Genomic DNA, 19,975 nt, shown 5'->3' with positions numbered 1-19,975 from the left:
CTTTCAAACCAAATATCGAACTCCTCAGTACTCATTTTGCTTTTCGATAAGGCATAGACTTGGCAAAAGCTTGATCTAACCACTAGCATGTGGTACTTTGTTGCTGTATTTACCAATCAAAGTAGTCACACCAAACCGTGAATTAAAACCTCGTTTTTTCCAAGTTCCATCCCCTGATACTGTTAGATTCGATGATGAAAATTCTGTTTCAGAAGTCACTTCTTTCTCCTCATCGACGGCTCTTTTCAGCACGCAATCGTAGCTGCAGCCGCGCAATGAAAATTCTTCATCATAGTAGAATAACACGATGTTGAAAGCCCAAGCTCGATATCCATTATCTCACAACATAAGTTTACGCCTTCTCTGCCGATTCCTAACAATCGTATTGCCACCATAATCAGACGATTGATCTCAAATGCTTTCTCGATAAACGGAGGAGAGTTTATATATATATATATATATATATATATATATATATATACTATAAATCGCACGTATATTGCAATTGGATTTTGAAACCCAATCCACGAGGGTTGGTTTTAGTAAAATAAACTTCGTTTTTGCAGGTTTTGCAAATAACAGATGCACTAATTGTAGCAAAAACAGAGTAAAAATTCAATATACAATAATGGTGTTGTATATCAAGCAGAATTTCCTTGTCATCAGTTCTTCGCAGCAACTTCGCTGCTGTTGTACTTGTAAAACTTTCACTTGTTTCTCCTACTGTATACTGATTTCCTCTGAATTTTCTTCTTTTAGTTCTCTTCTCACTGAACTCCGACACGCGCGAGAGATATTAGTTTTCGTACCTTTCCTTTCCTGCTACTCATTTTGCTATATGTTCGTGTCCACTTTGTACAGAGGTCGGGACGAGACTAAACCGAACAACAAAATGCTTCTTTTTTTTGGCTGAACTGGTTGTACAAGAGTGTATCTTTTTCTTCCAATATAAGGCCCTAAACAGGCCTAATGTATTCCGAGCAGGTTAAAACAACAAACAACGGAACAACGAATTTCACTATACGGTTTTAACAGGCATATTTATATATTCGGGAGTATTTATATATTCTATAGTATAAGAAAATCCAAAAAACTCAATATCGATTTTTTCAAATTTCTAAACGACAATACCGTCTTAAACAGGTTGTATATTTTATTGGGTTGTATAGTTTCATTGAGTTTATTGATTATAACAAAATTATTGCAGTGACGTGAGCATAGTGAAATAAGATACAGATACTTGCAACATCTGAAAAAAAATGGAAAGAAGACTATATGATGTTGCTGTACCTTAGTAGGGAGCTCTTAGAAAAAAATACTTTAAGATGTTCAAATTAACTCAATTAAAGTTATAGTTATAGTTACCTAAAGTTACTTATAGTTAACTATAAATTACTCACAATTAACTATAAATAATTTTAAGTTAATTTGAAAATTTTTCCGAAGGAAGATGTTTATCCGAGCCGCGTAATATCTATTTACGTACCGAGCTGAAATTCTCCATCGACATTACGTACATCTTTCCAGCTTTTATTTGACACGGTTTAGTGGCACGCATCAACATGAATTTTAACAGTTGTCTAGATCTCATTGAAATCATATACCAGTTGCAACTGTAACTGATAGTGAAGTGCATTTTTCTCATTAATTGACACAAGTTTTAGCGTGCATGTATGTATATATATACCCTGCTAGCAAAATTACAGCAGACTGACGGCAGACGGACGGCAGAATGAATCAGAGGTTTACAGCAGATTTGTGCCAACTGTTTATCCGTTCTGCCTGCATTCTGATGACGCAAAGTCTGCTTATATTATATTATTTGACGGCAGATTGGCGACAAAAATACAGCAGATTTTGCCGTACACACAGTCTGACACCAGAATGACGGTAGAAACGTAACAGATCCTACTGTCCACTGTCTGACAGCAGACAGGCGACTGAAATACAGTAGATCCTGCCATAATCATTTTTACGCCCCCTCTCTCCTCTCCCTTCTCCTCCAGTCATACACATTACGTCAAGGTAATAATTAAAAAACAACATAATATACGTACAATAGAGTCCATTGTTCGCTTCCGTGGCGGTTGGATGTTGTTTCTGTAACTACGCATATTTTTTTAACGTGGGGACTGCGTACGCGATCCTGTTTATCTTTTGTCTTCATAATCGTTGACTGGCGTAGGGGATAGAGTGTAACAACTCTGCCCAAAGTCATTTATTGTACCAGAACCAGAACCTATAGTACAATCTTTTTATTTATAGCACAAGGTGCTGTCGAACGAGACAGCTATAATCGGAAAAAAGTTAACAATAAACTTTTTCCATGCACTTTTCCCAAAGGGATAAAGGGGGACAATAGTGTTTACGCGCGGGAAAACGAAGGCGACGATGTTTCTTGTCATAGCTTCAGAAAGCGGCGACGCACGATCACTTGGAGGCGATGTTGGTGTAACTGATAAATTAGGAGAAACGGCAATCTGCAGCGATATCGGATCTATATTACAGTTGTATCTCTCTAACTATAGTTATGTAATACATATGTTTAAGCAAATACGTAAATTAAAAATTATATTGTATTAATGTCATAATTTTCCACAGTAAATACAATCGCATCTTGTGCGATAAATAAAAAGATTGTACGTATATTGTGTTGTATTTTAATTATTACCTTGATGTAATGTATAGGACTGGAGGAAAAGGGAGAGGAGGGAGGGGGCGTAAAAATGATTATGACAGGATCTGCTGTATTTCTGTCGCCAGTCTGCTGTCAGACTCTGTGGACAGTAGGATCTGTTACGTTTCTGCCGTCATTCTGGTGCCAGACTGAGTACGGCAGTATCTGCTGTATTTCTGCTGTCAATCTGCTGTAAGACTGTGCACGACAGAATCTAATATGTTTCTGCCGCCTATCTCTCGACAGATGCACTGCGTGCGTCAGGATCTGTTGTATTTCTGTCGCCAGTCTGCCGTCAGACTATGCACAGTAAGATTCGATAATATATGTTTCTGCCACCGCAATCTGCCGCCAGATTGCGCGTCAGGATCTGTTCAAATGTCGACGTCAATCTGATGTCAAACCTGCGTAACAAATTTTGTCTCAATATTATTGACATTCTGCCGACCACATCTGATACTACAGAGTCTGTATTAAGTCTGACATCAGTTTGCCATCAACTCCTGCAGCAGGCGTCTAGCAAAATCTGTTTCCGATAGATCTAGCTACGTAACATTGTTATTAGGGTATACATGTATGTACGTATACAACTGCAAACAAATATGCGTACATTACTTTATGAAAATCGCCACTGTAATCGAGCAATCGCTGACACATCCAACTCAGATAATATATGTGTAACAATTGAGCTATATTAGAGGCGGAAAATCTGGCAATTTCGTCAAACTGAACATCCACCATGAGCAACTTGAACATACAATATGCAATAGCGATTAAACATGCAAGATAAAAACAAATCCAAGTATATACACACGCAGTGCTGAAAATTATCAAGTATTCACCTCAGCCGAGCTGGAACTGATGCATATGATCACATTTCCTAGTAGAAAAAGGTAGGACGTTGCGTAAGCGAATGAGAGCAATTCGGAAAATCTTTGCGTAAAATGACGAAACAGTTGTGTTAGTCCACGTGAGCAGTTCTAATACAATTAACTTGTGTCCTAACGCAAAATCTCAGTAGAACTATTTAATTCACTTTAAAGCTATAACGTCGTATAAAGGTTGCAAATTATTGGGGACTTGAATAAGTTCTCGCTGTTTGCCCGACAGAGGTGTTATCCTAGCCTTTTTGCATCGGGCAATACTACAGCCAACTTCATCGTGAAGCTCCACCATTAGGCTCCATTAGAAAGTGACAGTATATGTTATTCCGCCGAAGTGTAAACAACATATTTTTTCATGGCGTTAAACATATCGAATTTCGTTCGAATGTTCGAATTTCATAAAACAGAATATTTACGGGGAATTTTACTGCATCACTTAAAAAAAAAAAAATCTGCAGCTGAAACATATAGAATTCTTGTGGAGACTTACGGCGATTACGCTCTGTCGGAAACAACATGCAGAGATAGCTTTAGATGCTTTAAAAATAATGATTTTGATGTTGAAGATAAAGAACGCTCTGGCGCACCGAAAAAGTTTGAAGACGGAGAATTGGAAGGATTACTGGATGAAGACCCATGTCAGACGCAAATTGAACTTGCAGAATCATTAGGAGTTGATCACACAACAGTTGTCAAACGTTTAAAAGCATTAGGAATGATTCAAAAGCAAGGAAATTGGGTGCCGTACGTCGTTGCAGCCGAGAGACGTCGAACGGCGTTTTTCACGTGTGAACAGCTGCTCCAACGGCAGAAAAGGAAAGGCATTTTTTGCATCGTATCGTGAAGGGTGATGATAAGAGGATACACTACGATAACCCGAAACGTAGAAAATCGTGGGGTAAGCTCGGCCATGCCGATCACCACCAACGGCAAAGCCGAATATCCATGGTTCCAAGCTCATGCTCTGTATTTGGTGAGATCAGCTGGGTGTAGTATATTATGAGCCCCTCAAAGGCCACATGTTGCAAAACCGGTCAAAATCTACCTGGAAACGCTGAAATGGGAAGGCCTATCTCACCCGCCGTATTTACCGAACATTGCTTCTTCCGACTACCACTTGTCCCGATCGATGGCTCATGGCCTGGCTGAACAGCACTTCCATTCTTATGAAGATGCCAAAAAATGGGCCGATTCGTAGATAACCTCAAAAGATGAGTCGTTTCTTTCGACATGGTATTCGTATATACTGACAGAAAAATGGGAGAAAGTAGTGGCTAGCATTGGACAATACTTTCAATGACATGGTCTTTACTCATTTTCATAAATAAAGCATTCATTTTCACGAAAAAACAGCGAGAACTTATATTCAAGTCCCCAACAGTTGTAGTCATTCCTCGTTATCCGAATCTGCTGTATATTGAAGGATTCGAATAACCAGCGATTGTTGTACGTATTTTACTAATCGATATTGACAGACACGTTTTTTTTTTTTTAAACCAGGTGTATAGAAAAATCGGGTAAAAAAACAAGTCGAGTAAAGAGACGCCGGCCAGAGAGACATGTGTAGCTAAAGAGTATTTCCAACTGGCACTAACTTGAACGCTTGGTCGTGCAATTTAATGCACTCGATTATTTTATGGTACTCGATGTCGTCCGCAATATCCAGCTCAAGCGTCACGAAATCCGAGCATTGTATGCGCTCCATGTCGTACCTATACTCGATCAAAAACGTGACATCATTCAGAAGGGATTTTCCCTAAAGGATCGGGATCGACTTACTTTATGATATCAAACAACGCGCAGACATGCTGGATGCAAAGTATAAACATCGTGTCGACCGCGATCGCCACTGATACTATGTAGAACACGCTGATGAAGCCATGCAACATCAGCAGATTGAAGTACTTGTCCACGTCACAAACGTGTTCCAAACGATAGAGAAATCTGGCCGTGTAGGTCGCGTTAATCGGCAGAAGCTTGTACGTCCAGCTGACGATGAGCGGCATCGTCGAGTACAAGACCCACATCGCGTACAAAGCCACTGGAATGAGAGCCGCTTAATGTCTCTTCCTTTCCTTTCTTTTTCTCCTATGTAATAATAATGGCCGTGCTCGCTCGAGAGATATAATTTGACATGAGCCGTCAAAGGAGGGAGAATGACGTTGACATCGATCTCTAAAGGAGATGAGAGGAACTCACACATATATCTTATCGTATGGACTTTAGTTTGTTCCGCGTAGCTCCGTAATATTTCATTACGTGGACCCACTTGGATCATTTTCCAGGTCTCCTCGACGTGATCCAGAAGTTCTTTCATCTGCAGTTCGAAGAATTCATTCGATTTATGATTATAAAATGCTCGGCCAGTTTTAGCGTTTCACAACGGAACGGAAATGGAACGGACTTTATACTTATTGAAGAAATAATTGATCAGTTTCACGAAAATGAGGCTGTTCACCAGCAACGGCGACGCGTTCTCCATGATGATGCTCAGATCTGTTATGCCGCTTACCAGACCCCATCCCTACGAACACAATTCGAAACAGACGGTCAATTTTGAATCTTGGGTCTTGGGTCGTGCGTATTTCAAACACCTCCAAGAATGTCAAACTGCCAGTGAAGAATAGCGTGATGCCGAGCATCGTATTACTCTCCAGACGCGATTGATATGGCCATTGGCCGATGATGGACAAAAGTCGTTTGTTGAGATAATAGTAACTATTGTCATAGAAAGACATTTTCTTTCAAGCCATCAAAGGGACACTGCGAAACAAACATACATCTAGTCGAATATTTACGCTTAAAAGGGCTCATTGCGTATTCTCTTGGGACAGTATCAAAAGGAAATCAATTTAATAGCGCGGCGCTACGAAGTCGTCAAGTAACGTGCGCGATAAGTTGTAGTACTCTGCGAATACGCGAAGTATCACATATTCATGAGTAGCGAGTTGCATTTTCCTCAACATGCAACTCTGTAATCGCTTGAGGCACAGCTGCAACCGACGCTCTACAATCTACAATCGGTGTTTTCTTTTTTTTTCTTTTCTCCCAATCGAGTGAGGTCTCAAATCTACAAAGGGGAAGATGCAAAAATTGCTCCGAGCTCCGAGGTCGGGGATAAGATTCTATCTACTTATTCTCTTGGAACAATAAAAGATAATCGACATCGAAGGGATCAGTACTTACAAGGGACTCATGTAGTCCGGCTCGAAAATTTTGATTTCATCGAAACTCTGCGGGAATGTACATACGGGAAGAGCACACACATTGAGGTATGTAAAATACTATTTTCTTCAGCGTTAATTCGCAGAGGGGAATACCTGATTCTACCGTATTATCCGTGCGATGTCGATTTTGTGCCAAAACTGCTATTTTTTTTTATCAAAAAATTGATACACGTCCACGTTACACGCAATTATTACCTACAAAAAAAACAAATAATCGAAAAGGAAATTGCGCTTTTGTATCGCGCAATAAATCTCTATCAATAGTTTTATTCAAGAAGTACTTACAAGTGATCTGTTAGGGGAGGAGGGGAGAGATAGAGCGAACCATTGTTGTAAATATGAATTATTATATTTATATGATCGATATAGTACATGAATATCGCGATTACACTTTTACGCTTTTTCTTCCGTCTCTAATTTCTGTTCGACGTGCAGTCTTTGTTTGCGTCGCTTGTACGTGGATACGGTTAATATTTTCTCGCGTGTGGGTGCTGTGCGCTCGAGTTTACATCGTTCTTTCTTACTGTGTTTCTTCATAGCCAGCACACAGTGTTTGTCAAAAGTGTGGAAACCCTTAAATAATTTTTGTAAAAATGGAAATATAAAAAAATGGTAAAACACAATTTTTTGATTTTTCAAAAAAGTCTGGTACTCCCCCTGATTTTAAGTAGCCTTGAGAACAACTGATTTTAAGTAGCCGTGTGAACAACTGATTTTAAGTAGCAGTGGGAACAATTGATTTTAAATAGCCGTGAGAACAACTGATTTTCAGTAGCAGTGAGGACAACTGATTTTAAGTAGCCGGTTGATCCTGGATAACACTAAGTGCATGAAATTTCGAAATTTGAACGGCCGCCATTTTTAATGGGGGGGGGGTCGTAGCGACTTAAAATTTTAAGGGTGTGTTTGTTATGAAAAGACCTTTCAAATGAGCCCCCACTCGACCCTTAGTCCAATTTAAAATTTTCAACCCCCCTTTTACCCCCGCGTACCAGGGGGTGGGGAATCATCGGTATCCATGTCATAGGGTAGTTTTTTTGAAAAATCGAAGCACGTGTTTTACCGTTTTCTTATATTTTCATTTTTATAAAAATTATTTAAGGGTTTCCACACTTTTGACAAACCCTGTATAATCAGGTACGTGGTAACCGGACGCGCGTATAAACGTCGCGATACTAAACAGAGAAGTACATACTATATTCCATACCTGTTTCATTTGAGTATAAGAAAAACGTAAACATTGGTGACAATTAGACGATATTTGGTATTAGATATAAGGTATTAAGAGGTATAAGAAAGAATTTTGCAAGATATATTTGAAATAAAAATAATAACATAAAGAAGAAAGACTGTTTATCGTCACTGTAATGGTTTTGTCGGACAACGCGTACGCAGTCCCCACGATCAAAAATATGCGTAGTTACAAGAATCACATCTAACCGCCACGGAGGCGAACAATAGACTTTATCAAGAAACGTGGGCAATGGACACTCGTACAAAACATGCGGTACCATAGACAACCCTTAAGAAAAATTAGTTTAAAATATTCAAATTAACTTAAAGTTACTTATAGTTACCTAAAGTTACAAATTACTTATAGTTAACTATAAATTACTTACAGTTAACTATAAATAATTTTAAGTTAATTTGAAAATTTGAAGTAATTTTTCCCAAGGGAATGGCCGCGTTCAGCAGAAAAGACTGCTTACTAAGCGCTTAGTGATTATTATCTATGATTGGAGTATTCTTTCAGAATTCTTTCTTTAATGAATCCAGAAGAATGAACCAATCGAGAACGATAATCACTAGGCGCTTAGTAAGCAGCTTTTTCTGTTAAACGCGGCCATTGGCTGCGTTCAGAAAACACAACGGTTGTATGTACATTGTTCTTCATGACTTTTAAACCATATATCGAACTCCTCAGTACTCATTTTGCTTTTCGATAAGGCACAGACTTGGCAAAAGCTTGATTTAACCACTAGCATGTGGTACTTTGTTGCTGTATTTACCAATCAAAGTAGTCACACCAAACCGTGAACTAAAACCTCGTTTTTTCCAAGTTCCATCCCCTGATACTGTTAGATTCGATGATGAAAATTCTGTTTCAGAAGTCATTTATTTCTCCTCATCGACGGCTCTTTTCAGCACGCAATCGTAGCTGCAGCCGCGCAATGAAAATTCTTCATCATAGTAGAATAACACGATGTTGAAAGCCCAAGCTCGATATCCATTATCCCACAACATAAGTTTACGCCTTCTCTGCCGATTCCTAACAATCGTATTGCCACCATAATCAGACGATTGATCTCAAATGCTTTCTCGATAAACGGAGGAGAGTTTATATATATATATATATATATATATATATATATATATACTATAAATCGCACGTACATTGCAATTGAATTTTGAAACCCAATCCACGAGGGTTGGTTTTAGTAAAACAAACTTCGTTTTTGCAGGTTTTGCAAATAACAGATGCACTAATTGTAGCAAAAACAGGGTAAAAGTTTAATATACAATAACCGTGTTGTATATCAAGCGGAATTTCCTTGTCACCAGTTCTCCGCAACTTCTCTGCTGTTGTACTTGTAAAACTTTCACTTGTTTCTCCTACTGTATACTGATTTCCTCTGAATTTTCTTCTTTTAGTTCTCTTCTCACTGAACTCCGACACGCGCGAGAGATATTAGTTTTCGTACCTTTTCTTTCCTGCTACTCATTTTTGTAAGGAATGACCTTGCGATTGTCGATAAAAGTATTGTCGAACGGCTATGAAGAATTATGAATTCTGTTTATGATAACCACATGGATCTTCTCATCAGGATTCAATAAACCAAAATCTTGATTAACACACACAACACAGTTTCTATATTTCTGCTTCAAGCACCGAACACTAACAGTATCTTAATGATACGCTTTTCACAAGTATAACGGTGACAGTATAGATAACCCGTATATCGTTTTGGATTCACAACGAACAAGTTTCGATAATCTTGCTTCTCAAAGAAACACTACGGTAATATAAGAAATAATAAATTCTTACGACTGGCCTGATAACAACATACCATCGAACCGGACGAAAAGCTCCGTTTTAACCACCGCAAGAATACTTCGCTTCCGATACAGTTTTTTATATAACTAGGCAAACTCACGAGAGCTCATGAGAAAAGAGCAGCAAAGCGAAGAAGCAAAGCAAAGCCAAGCGAAGGGAGAAAAGAGCTTCGAATCGCCGCCTAGGAATATATATACTCGTATAGGTGTCACTGTAGTAGACGCGGCGGATGTCTTTTTAGCGCATTGTAATTCCCATAGATGTCGGAATCCGCGTCATATCTTACAGCTCGACCACTCTGAAGATAGCATTCGACTCGAATGTCTTGGCTCTTGGCCAGGGAGTACAAACTCCTCTCTTAGAAATCGAGGGTTTTTGGAGCGCCACCATGATACGTATCGGAACTGGTGGAACTAAAATGGGTCACGTGATATAGAGTGGGGATACGCGCTACATTGAAATCCAGTACACATACATATAAATATAAGGCCTATTCTTTTTCGCTGCACTGCTGCACTGATGCAATATATTAGAGTGAAACAAATATATATTTCTCACTCTAACTTATTGCATCAGTGCAGCAGTATAGCGAAAAAGAACAGGCCTTATATACAGGGTGTTATAAAAGTCTGGGAAGAGCAGAATAACTCGAAAAATATGAGTCCTAGAAAAATGCGAAGTACTGGGTTTTTATGATTTTTTCCTGGCTATCTGACGGTGACCTTAGATTTGACCTGGATAATGACCTTGAAGGTCATTTCAAGGTCAGGTCAATTTTTTAAATAGGACCCCATACTTTTGACCCCAGAAATAAAAAGAGCGGAAAATTCGGCGTTTGGATATGACCTTGAACACTGCCAAATTTGACCTCTGAAGTTCACATAAAGGTCTAAGCTTGTTTCAGGCTGAAAACGCGAATATGTTCGAAAATGCACCTGCTAGGGAGCAATGTTACGCATAAGAATAAGAATGTAGAGGTCAACGAGAGACATTCAGCCGTGACCTTGCCCTTATTCTCAAGGTCATGAGTTAAGATTATTATTAAGGTCAAACCGGACTTTTTTAGGGCTGAAAATCTATACTTTTGACCTAAAAGTGTCAAGCTTGAAAAATTTTATGTTCGGATATGACGTTTTCAACCTTGACGTTGTTCTCGAAATTATGCGTTTTACGTTACTTCACTGATCGTGAAGTCTACTGAAAGTAAAGCGTCTCGGAACCCGACTACTGAAGGCAAGGTGTCTCAAACCCGACCACTGAAGGCAAGGTATCTCAAACCCGACCACTTAAGGCAAGGTGTCTCAAACCCGACCACTGAAGGCAAGGTGTCTCAAACCCGACCACCGAAGGCAAGGTTCAGTTAGTCCCCGACCACTGAAGGCAAGGTGTCTCAAACCCGGCCACTTAAGGCAAGATGTCTCAAACCCGGCCACCGAAGGTAGAGCATCTTGTAACTCGGCCTGAGATTACAAGAGATGTTCAAAATGTTCCCCATTGACCGTTTGACAGTGTGCTAAGCGGACGTACAAATTGTCAGTCGCACTCCTTATCATTTCTGGAAGTATTGCAGCACATTCGTCTATGATCCGTTGTTGAAGCTTATCCAGGTTACGAGGTTTAGTGAAATAAACTTTATTTTTTATGTAACCCCAAGGAAAGAAATCAAGTGGTGCAATGTCGGGCGATCTCGGTGGCCATTCGATTGTTCCTCTTCTACCTATCCATCGATTAGGGAAAGTATCGTTTAAATAGTTCCGAACAATGCGTCCATAATGTGGCGGTGCCCTATCTTGCTGGAACCAAGCATCATCAAAATTATCACCAACAATCTCCTGTATTGATAGAACAATTTGGTCTGTTAGAAACTGCAGATAGGTTTCTGAGTTCAAATTCCCATTAAAAAAGGCCCATAAAAAAGGCCCAACCACTTGATTATCATAAAGACCTGCCCAAACATTCAATTTTTGAGGTCGCTGCGTATGTGCTTCAAGCATCCAATGAGAATTTTCGTTGTCCCAATATCTAAAATTATGACGGTTTACCTTACCAGTAATTTCAAAAGACGCTTCGTCTAAAAGAACGATATTATGCAAAAAGTTCGGTTGCTGATCAATTCTATGCATCATAATTTCTGAAAATTGCACCCTGCGGTCAAAATCATCCTTATTCAACTCGTGGTGGAGATGAATTTTGTAGGGGTGGAACTTAATGGTCTTTAGATTTTTGGAAATTGACAATACATTCATTTGAAGCTGTTGAGATGCTTTTCTAATTGATAATCTGGAATTTTCAACAAATGATTGGGTTAATTCAAATTGTCGCTCTTCTGTCGTTTGAGACCTTGGCCTCTCAGATTTTTGGCGGTTTTATTACTCCCAGTTTCTACAAATCGTCTGATGGTACGAGATATAGTCGATATTGAAATACCTTCGCCTTCATTACGAAAGTTTTCATTGAACAGCAATCTCACTTCACTGTATGACCTTTGTCTATTCTCTCATCCTCTCATCATCAATAGCGAAACTCTCTCATGCTCTGTAAGAGAAGCCATTTGGAATTGAAAACCAAAAATTTGCAAAAATTTGGTATAAAAAATTCGGTTTCTTTACCTTTAAATAAAAATAATAAGTAATGTACCATTGATAGTTAATAATAATATGATAATAATTCAAAACAGACTAGAATGACACCAAAACTTGTTAAATCGGTGAAAACTCAAAAACAATCTATTATCTGTTTGACACTGATAGAATCGAGACAAATAAAAACTTTGAAGCATACACTTTATCGATGGCGAATAAATTTTTCGGATACCGATCCTGGGATTTTTGAGCTCGCTAAAACCGAATCCGACGTCGGATTTTGGAAATTCAAGATGGCCGATTCAAAATAGCGGCCGATATTTAAGAATAACAAAAATTGGATTTCGTTTAAGGAGTTTTTGAAGTCGTTTCTGAAATCGAATCTGACGTTGGATTTTACAAATTCAAGATGACCGATCCAAAATGGCGCCCGATATTGAGGAATTACCAACAATCAGAGTGTGGGTTCTTCATTTCTATCCTGAGGAGGGAAATGAAGAAAACTAATTGGTTTATTCTCTTATGCGTTATGTATTATGCGTTATGCAAAAGCCTGTGTGTGTGCTCTTGCCCTAACTCTTGTATCTTTATCACCTCAAGATCGTTATGATTGGCGTAGAAGAAGGGGTGTAATAACTCTGTTCAGAGTTACATGTTAAATGAATGCCTGAATGAATGAAGGCTATATACAATATTGTTGGTATTCTCCTTCGCTCTTCGTCAAATCATGAACTACAAGACAGTGCGATGATTTTCGCTACGTTAATTGTACCTATTCTATTTTTTCAGTGCTCACTTAATTATTCCTCGGAGGCAACATCGGCTTAATCCATGGTTTCAGTTTGTATGGTGATAATACCGTGTTGTATGGTTTGGTACTTATATTGAAACCTGGGATATCAGTTACCACATACCGATTATTATTTAAGATTTTAGCTATTTGATACGGGCCTTTATAATTAGGCTTCAATTTTAGGTTAATTCCCGGTTTATTTTGTAAGTCTCTAATTAGCACAAATTCTCCAATTTTATATCTAGTAGGTTTTCTATGCTTCACATCGTACTGTAATTTGTTGTAGTTTTTGACTTTAGCTGAAACTTCTGAAGCGATGTCTCGAGAAGTCTCTCGCTCTTTGATCAAATCTTAATCAATTAACTGTAATGTTTTAACAAATTCGCTTAAATCTTTATCACTGTGGTTGCGCTGCTCGTAACCTAACATAACTTTACTAGATGACGCTTTAATAATAGTGTGATAGGTGTTATTGATAACATACTGCAATTTTCCTAAATGTTTCCTCCATGCATCATCCACAACCTTAGCGAGGGTAGATTTAATGAAGCGATTAGCCCGTTCAGCTAGTCCATTAGCCCATGGAGCTGCGACTGCTACTAGTCGGTGATTAATTTTGTACTCGCTTACAAACTTGGCAAACTCATGCGAGGTAAACGTTGTACCCCTATCCGATACTATAGACTTTGGTGCCCCAAAAGTATCAAAAACTAGACTTAATGCTTTACATGCTTCTTGTGTTCCAGTTGATCGTGTAGGGAACAACCACGTGAATTTAGTGAACAAATCTATTACCACAAGAATGTGCTTAAACCCATCTTCAGTTTGCCGAAGTGGTCGATGTGCAATATTTCCATTGGAGAAGAAGACACTTTGGAAATCTGAAGTTCACCTTCTAAACTATTGCGAAACATATTGGACATCAGGCAGGTAACGCAGTTTTCTACGTAATCTCGTATCCGTTTCCTCATAGTAGGAAACCAATAGGATTTACTTAAACTTTGATATGTTTTTTCACAGCCACAATGAGCCATCTCATCGTGATGTATCCTAATTAGTTGGATTATTATAGATTCAGGGACTACAAACTTTGAATGACTTTCGCCCTTGCGATATACTAATCCGTCTATTAACACAAATTTTGCGTTCTCTGCGTATTCCAATTCGTTCGCAATTTGACAAATATGATCGTCTTGTAACTGTCAAAACTCTAATTCGCGTTCCAACGGTAACGTCTCTATATATAGAATACTACGACTCAGAGCGTCTACGTGCGACATTTTATTACCTGCTCGATGAGCTATAGTGAAAGAATAATTTTGCAGTTGAAGAGTCCACCTGGCTATGCGAGGGTTAAGATTCGCCTTATTTACTGCATACATCAAGGCATTACAATCCGTGATTATTTTAAAGTTAAGACCGTATAGATAGAGGTGGAATCTTTGCACCGCCTTCACAATGGCTAGTATTTCTAGCTCGAAGCTATAATAATTCTCTTCGGCCTTATTAGTTACTTGACTAAAATAAGCAATGAGAGCCCATTGTCCCGTAGACTGCTTTTGAAGTAATATAGCACCTAGACCTTTGGTACACGCATCAGTGTGAAGCTCTGTCTCTGCATTCGGATTAAAATGTCTAAGTACTGGGTACGAAACCAATTCTCTTTTTAACGATTCTAACGATTGCATACAATCTGCATTCATATTGAATTGTACTGACTTTTTAAGTAAATCCGTGAGTGGCTTCGCCATCACAGCATAATTGGCAATAAATTTGCGAAAATTGTTAGTGAGCCCTAAGAATCTCTGCAGTTCATGTACATTCTTTGGACATGGAAAGGATTCGATAGCCTCGACGTGACGTTTACTCATAGCAATTCCTTGAGAGGTAATTATGTAGCCGAGAAACTCGATACTTTGTTTTAAAACTGACATTTGGAATAGTTGAGTTCAAACCCATATTGTTTTAACAAAATCAAATCTTCTTTAATAGTCTGAAAGTTTGCTTCGACAGAATTGGACGGAATGAGAATATCATCTATATATACAATTACTTCGTCCTGCTTTATTAAAGGCTGTAAGACCTGCACTATTCTCTTTTGAAATTCCGCGGGTGATTCACAATATCCAATACAAAAGGTAATCGCGTATATTCATATTGCCCATCCGGGGTTGCAAACGCGAAATACTTAGTACTATCTGGATCAACCTTAATTTGGTGAAACCCGTCTTTTAGATCTAACAACGTAAAGACTGATCTACCACCGAGTCTCATTAAACAATCTTCTATCAGCGGAAAAGGCTGATTTCTGTTTAACCACTCGATTATTTAACGGCCGTAAATCCACACACAAACGCAACGTATTATTCTTTCCTCACCGGTACTACTCTGGCGCAATATGGAAATGTACTGGGTTTAATTATCTCTCGCTGCAACAAGTCGTCAATAATTTCACGAACTTGCTCACGCTCTGCCAATGCAAATTTACGAGGTGCGTATGCGTAAGTCGAAAAGTTTTTGAGATTAACCTTAACGCGACAGCCGTCATCTATTACTGAAATTGTTTCTTTCTCGATCGAAGTTATCAAATCTGTGAGTTTCTTTTGATCCGTTGGTTTCAGATTCGCGGAAGATGATATCACAACCTCCTCCAAACTGTCCGAACTAGGCTCGACATTAATGTTTAGTAAGTCTTGATGAAAAAGATTTTCGGCCTGACTGCTAATTTCCCCTAAGGATTGAAAATGAATATTGATCCCTTGTTTGGTTAGAAAATCTCTTCCTAAAATAACGTGTCTGCGCCCAAATTCTTGGTATCGACTACATATAATAAGATTGAGATCTTTTTATCCTCTAAGGATTCTAATTTTATCAAAGTACAAATGGTATCCATTACTTTTAACATTTCGTTACTTATCGATTTAAACTTATCTTTAGTAGTGGGTTTTAACCTAACCGAAGCTTCATTAAAATACTTTTTAAAAGTTTTTGAAGTTACAAATGACACGGGACTGCCTGTGTCTAACAGCGCATGTAAATAACAATCTTTATTATTGATTTGCATCACGCTCACGAAAGGATTGTTGAGTCGTGTCTTCTCGTCCTTCTTGACCATGGCAATAGTATGTGTTGAATCTCTCGAGATTGAAGGAACTGATGAGTCGACCAACGGAGTGACTGTGTTCGGGCGTCCTAACTGCTCCCGACGCTTAAGTTTATAACATTCCGATCTGGAAAGACCCCTGCCTCTGCAGTATGTGCAGGAACCGGTGCTGAAACTCAACCGATTGTCTGAGGTTTGTTCTTTTCTATTAATAAACCTACCCTGCGTTACTTTATTTACAACTGTTTTACTACTGCTAAAAGATGGTTCATCAAACCGAGTAACGTTTTGTGTGTAGTTTTCTCATTTTCAGTAGAAATTGATCCACTGAGTCGCTGGCCAATGCTGCCGCTGTAATACTCAGTGAAGGGATAGTAATTCCCCCTCATCAGCAGATCAATAACACTTTCCTCAGGAAGCTACAACCGCTGCATTAGCGACAACTTATCAATGACATAGAGATCGAAGGATTCTCTATGATGGTTCCACTTCTTTGCTTCCACTTTCTGCATCGCTACGTGGAAAAGAGTCCGCCGGTCAAACATCGAAGCCAGCTGGTTACTTAATGACTCCCACGACTCGAGTGCTGTTCCGGACTGGAACTTGTACCATCGCCTCGCTTCGCGAGTCAATTTACTTGAAGCTGCTAACAGTACAACACGATCGGCGGCGTTATGGATCTGAGCCACCTGATTAACGCGCCGTATCCATATGTGTACGTTTTCGTCTTCTGAACCTCCAAATTCGGGAAATTGTGACGCCAATACTGACACAAAATTGACGGACATTATACTGGATGCTGAAGACTGTGCGACTGCCCCTCCAGTCTCTGACGCATCGGAACCTCTAGTCTGGTTACCTCCAGGAGAATGATCAGCTACTATCGGCGTCTGACTAACCTTTCTAGGCATTTCTACAGAATTACTATTGTTAGCCAACTGAGTTATCAATTGCATAACCTGTTGCTGATGCTGCTGCATAGACTGCTGTTGCTGCTGGATACATTGCGAGACGGTCGTCATCGTACGAGCGAACATTCCCTCCATCCGAGCAAAGTTCGGTTGTGACGTTCCCTGTTGCTCCGGCGCGGATTGCATTGGCTGACGTCCAGGCGCCGACTCCCCGCCAAGCATCTCGATTAATGGACTATTATGCTCCACGCGAGTCATAATTTCGTCGATCAAAGCGTCTCGTGAACCAAAAGCCCGCAGTTGGAGCCGGAGTGCTTCCTCCCGCAATTGCTCCAAAGACATATTGTCCAAAGCTTTCGTCGATCCATCGTTGCCGAATTTACGGACACCGATTCGAAACAAGTAAGTAATCGGACACCGTCTTATGATTTGTATATTACTCGCACACCAACACTAGTGTTTAAAAGAATATAGAAGCTAGAGCTGCCCGTTGGCAAACTATTCGGTCACTACTCGGAAACCGTAAAAAACTCTAAACTTCGCAGAATCGCGTCAGCTAAATTTTATGCTCTTTCTCTTGCCCGCTTATAACACTAACGCGCACATGTATATTGTGTGTCACACCGCTTATATTATCGGCTAAAATACTGACTATTGTCTAATGACCTTATTTATTTGTTTTCAAGATCATATCGAACCTGGCCCATATGGAACAATACCCCGTTTGCGCTCCGCAGGAGACGAACAAAGAGAAGCGCTGTTGTTATCCCACTTCTGACTCTTTCACAGCTGTAAGGAATGACCTTGCGATTGTCGGTAAAAGGATTGTCGAACGGCTATGAAGAATTATGAATTCTGTTTATGATAACTACATGTATCTTCTCATCAGGATTCAATAAACCAAAGTCTTGATTAACACACATAACACAGTTTCTATATTTCTGCTTCAAGCACCGAACACTAACAGCATCTTAATGATTCACTTTTCACAAGTATAACGGTGACAATATAGACCCGATATAACCCGTATATCGTTTTGGATTCATAACGAACAAGTTTCGATAATCTTGCTTCTCAAAGAAACACTACGGTAATATAAGAAATAATAGATTCTTACGACTGATAACAACATACCATCGAACCGGACGGAAAGCTCCGTTTTAACCACCGCAAAAATACTTCGCTTCCGATACAGTTTTTTTATATAGCTAGGCAAGCTCACGCATGAGAAAAGAGCAGCAAAGCGAAGAAGCAAAGCAAAGCCAAGCGAAGGGAGAAGAGAGCTTTGAATTGCCGCCCAAGAATATATATACTCGTATAGATGTCACTGTAGTAGACGCGGCGGATGTCTTTTTAGCGCATTATAATTCCCATAGATGTCGGAATCCGCGTCATATCTTACATTTTGCTGTATGTTCGCGTCTACTTCGTACAAAGGTCCAGACAAAACTAAACCGAACAACAAAAGGCTTCCTTTTTTTTGGCTGAACTGGTTGTACAGAGTGTATCTTTTTTCTTCTAATATAAGGCCCCAAACAGGCCTAAGGTGTTCCGAGCAGATCAAAACAACAAACAACCGAACAACAAAGGAAACAGCAGAAAGGCGCAGCTGTGTCTCGGCTACGCTCCCCGCGCGATCGTACTTCTTAGAATTGCTACAATTCAGCCAATTTTACGAATTTCACTATATGGTTTTAACAGGCATATTTATACAAGGTGTTATAAAAGTCCCGGAAAAGCAGAATAACTCGAAAAACATGAGTCCTAGAAAAATGCGAAGTACTGAGTTTTTATGATTTTTTGCTGGCTATCTGACGGTGACCTTGGATTTGACCTGGACAATGCCCTTGAAGGTCATTTCAAGGTCAGGTCAATTTTTTTAAATGGGATCCCATACTTTTGACCCCAGAAATGAAAAGAGCGAAAAATTTTACGTTCGGTTATTGCCTTGAACACTGCCAAATTTGACCTCTGAAGGTCACATAAAGATCTAAGCTTGTTTTAGGCTGAAAACGCGAATATCTTCGAAAATGCAACTGCTAGGGAGCAATGTTACGCATAAGAATAAGAATGTAGAGGACAACGAGGGACATTCAGCCGTGAGGGACTTTGCCCTTATTCTCAAGGTCATGAGTTAAGATTATTATTAAGATCAAACCGGACTTTTTTAGGACTGAAAATCCATACTTTTGACCTAAAAGTGTTAAAATTGAAAAATTTTACGTTCGGATATAACGTTTTCAACCTTGATCTTGTTCTCAAAATTATGCGTTTTACGTTACTTCACTGATCGTGAAGCCTACTGAAAGTAAAGCGTCTCGGAACCCGACCACTGAAGGCAAGATGTCTCAAACCCGACCACTGGAGGCAAGATGTCTCAAACCCGACTATTGAAGGCAAGGTGTCTCAAAGCCGACTACTGAAGGCAAGGTTCAGTTAGTCCCGGCCACCGAAGGCAAAGCATCTCGTAACTCGGCCTGGGAGTACAAGAGATGTTCAAAATGTTCCCCATTGACCGTTTGACAGTGCGTTTGACAGGTCAAGGTTGAAAACGTCATATCCGAACGTAAAATTTTTCAATCTTGACACTTTTAGGTCAAAAGTATGGATTTTCAGTCCTAAAAAAGTCCGGTTTGATCTTAATAATCTTAATCTTAACTCATGACCTTGAGAATAAGGACAAGGTCACGGCTAAATGTCCCTCGTTGACCTCTATATTCTTGTTCTTATGCGTAACATTGCT

At 39.4% G+C, this 19,975-nt stretch overlaps 2 protein-coding genes across 2 annotated transcripts; both read right to left on the bottom strand.

Moving 5' to 3' along the window:
- Window positions 1–1,074: 1,074 nt before the first annotated feature.
- On the bottom strand, window positions 1,075–5,214 carry LOC112590292 (odorant receptor 9a-like). Its single transcript, XM_025306295.1, has 5 exons — window positions 5,157–5,214; window positions 3,520–3,610; window positions 3,288–3,424; window positions 1,487–1,619; window positions 1,075–1,249 (listed from the first exon to the last, which is right to left on the bottom strand). Exons 3-5 carry the CDS (start codon window positions 3,416–3,418, stop codon window positions 1,199–1,201), a joined length of 315 nt encoding a protein of 104 aa, XP_025162080.1. The 5' UTR covers window positions 3,419–3,424; window positions 3,520–3,610; window positions 5,157–5,214; the 3' UTR covers window positions 1,075–1,198.
- Window positions 5,124–6,313, bottom strand: LOC112590291 (uncharacterized). Its single transcript, XM_025306293.1, has 5 exons — window positions 6,156–6,313; window positions 5,966–6,085; window positions 5,761–5,878; window positions 5,341–5,602; window positions 5,124–5,273 (listed from the first exon to the last, which is right to left on the bottom strand). The coding sequence occupies exons 1-5, from the start codon at window positions 6,297–6,299 to the stop codon at window positions 5,129–5,131; spliced, it is 789 nt and encodes a 262-aa protein (XP_025162078.1). The 5' UTR covers window positions 6,300–6,313; the 3' UTR covers window positions 5,124–5,128.
- Window positions 6,314–19,975: the final 13,662 nt, after the last annotated feature.

Source organism: Harpegnathos saltator, unplaced genomic scaffold, assembly GCF_003227715.2.
Source record: "Harpegnathos saltator strain DR-91 unplaced genomic scaffold, Hsal_v8.6 scaffold774, whole genome shotgun sequence".
In the NCBI taxonomy this organism is placed as follows: domain Eukaryota; kingdom Metazoa; phylum Arthropoda; class Insecta; order Hymenoptera; family Formicidae; genus Harpegnathos; species Harpegnathos saltator.
Note: the sequence above shows the minus strand (reverse complement) of the source record. Positions and strands in the feature narration are given on the sequence as shown.

Coding starts and splice junctions, on each gene's coding strand:
- LOC112590292 (XM_025306295.1), bottom strand. CDS start 3,418: ATGGTGGATGTTCAGTTTGACGAAATTGCCAGATTTTCCGCCTCTAAT. Junction 1,620..3,287: donor GGCGATTTTCATAAAGTAAT/GTACGCATATTT, acceptor CTTCACTATCAG/TTACAGTTGCAACTGGTATA. Junction 1,250..1,486: donor CGATGGAGAATTTCAGCTCG/GTACGTAAATAG, acceptor ATTTTTTTTCAG/ATGTTGCAAGTATCTGTATC.
- LOC112590291 (XM_025306293.1), bottom strand. CDS start 6,299: ATGTCTTTCTATGACAATAGTTACTATTATCTCAACAAACGACTTTTG. Junction 6,086..6,155: donor GCAGTTTGACATTCTTGGAG/GTGTTTGAAATA, acceptor TTGTGTTCGTAG/GGATGGGGTCTGGTAAGCGG. Junction 5,603..5,760: donor CCATACGATAAGATATATGT/GTGAGTTCCTCT, acceptor CTCTCATTCCAG/TGGCTTTGTACGCGATGTGG.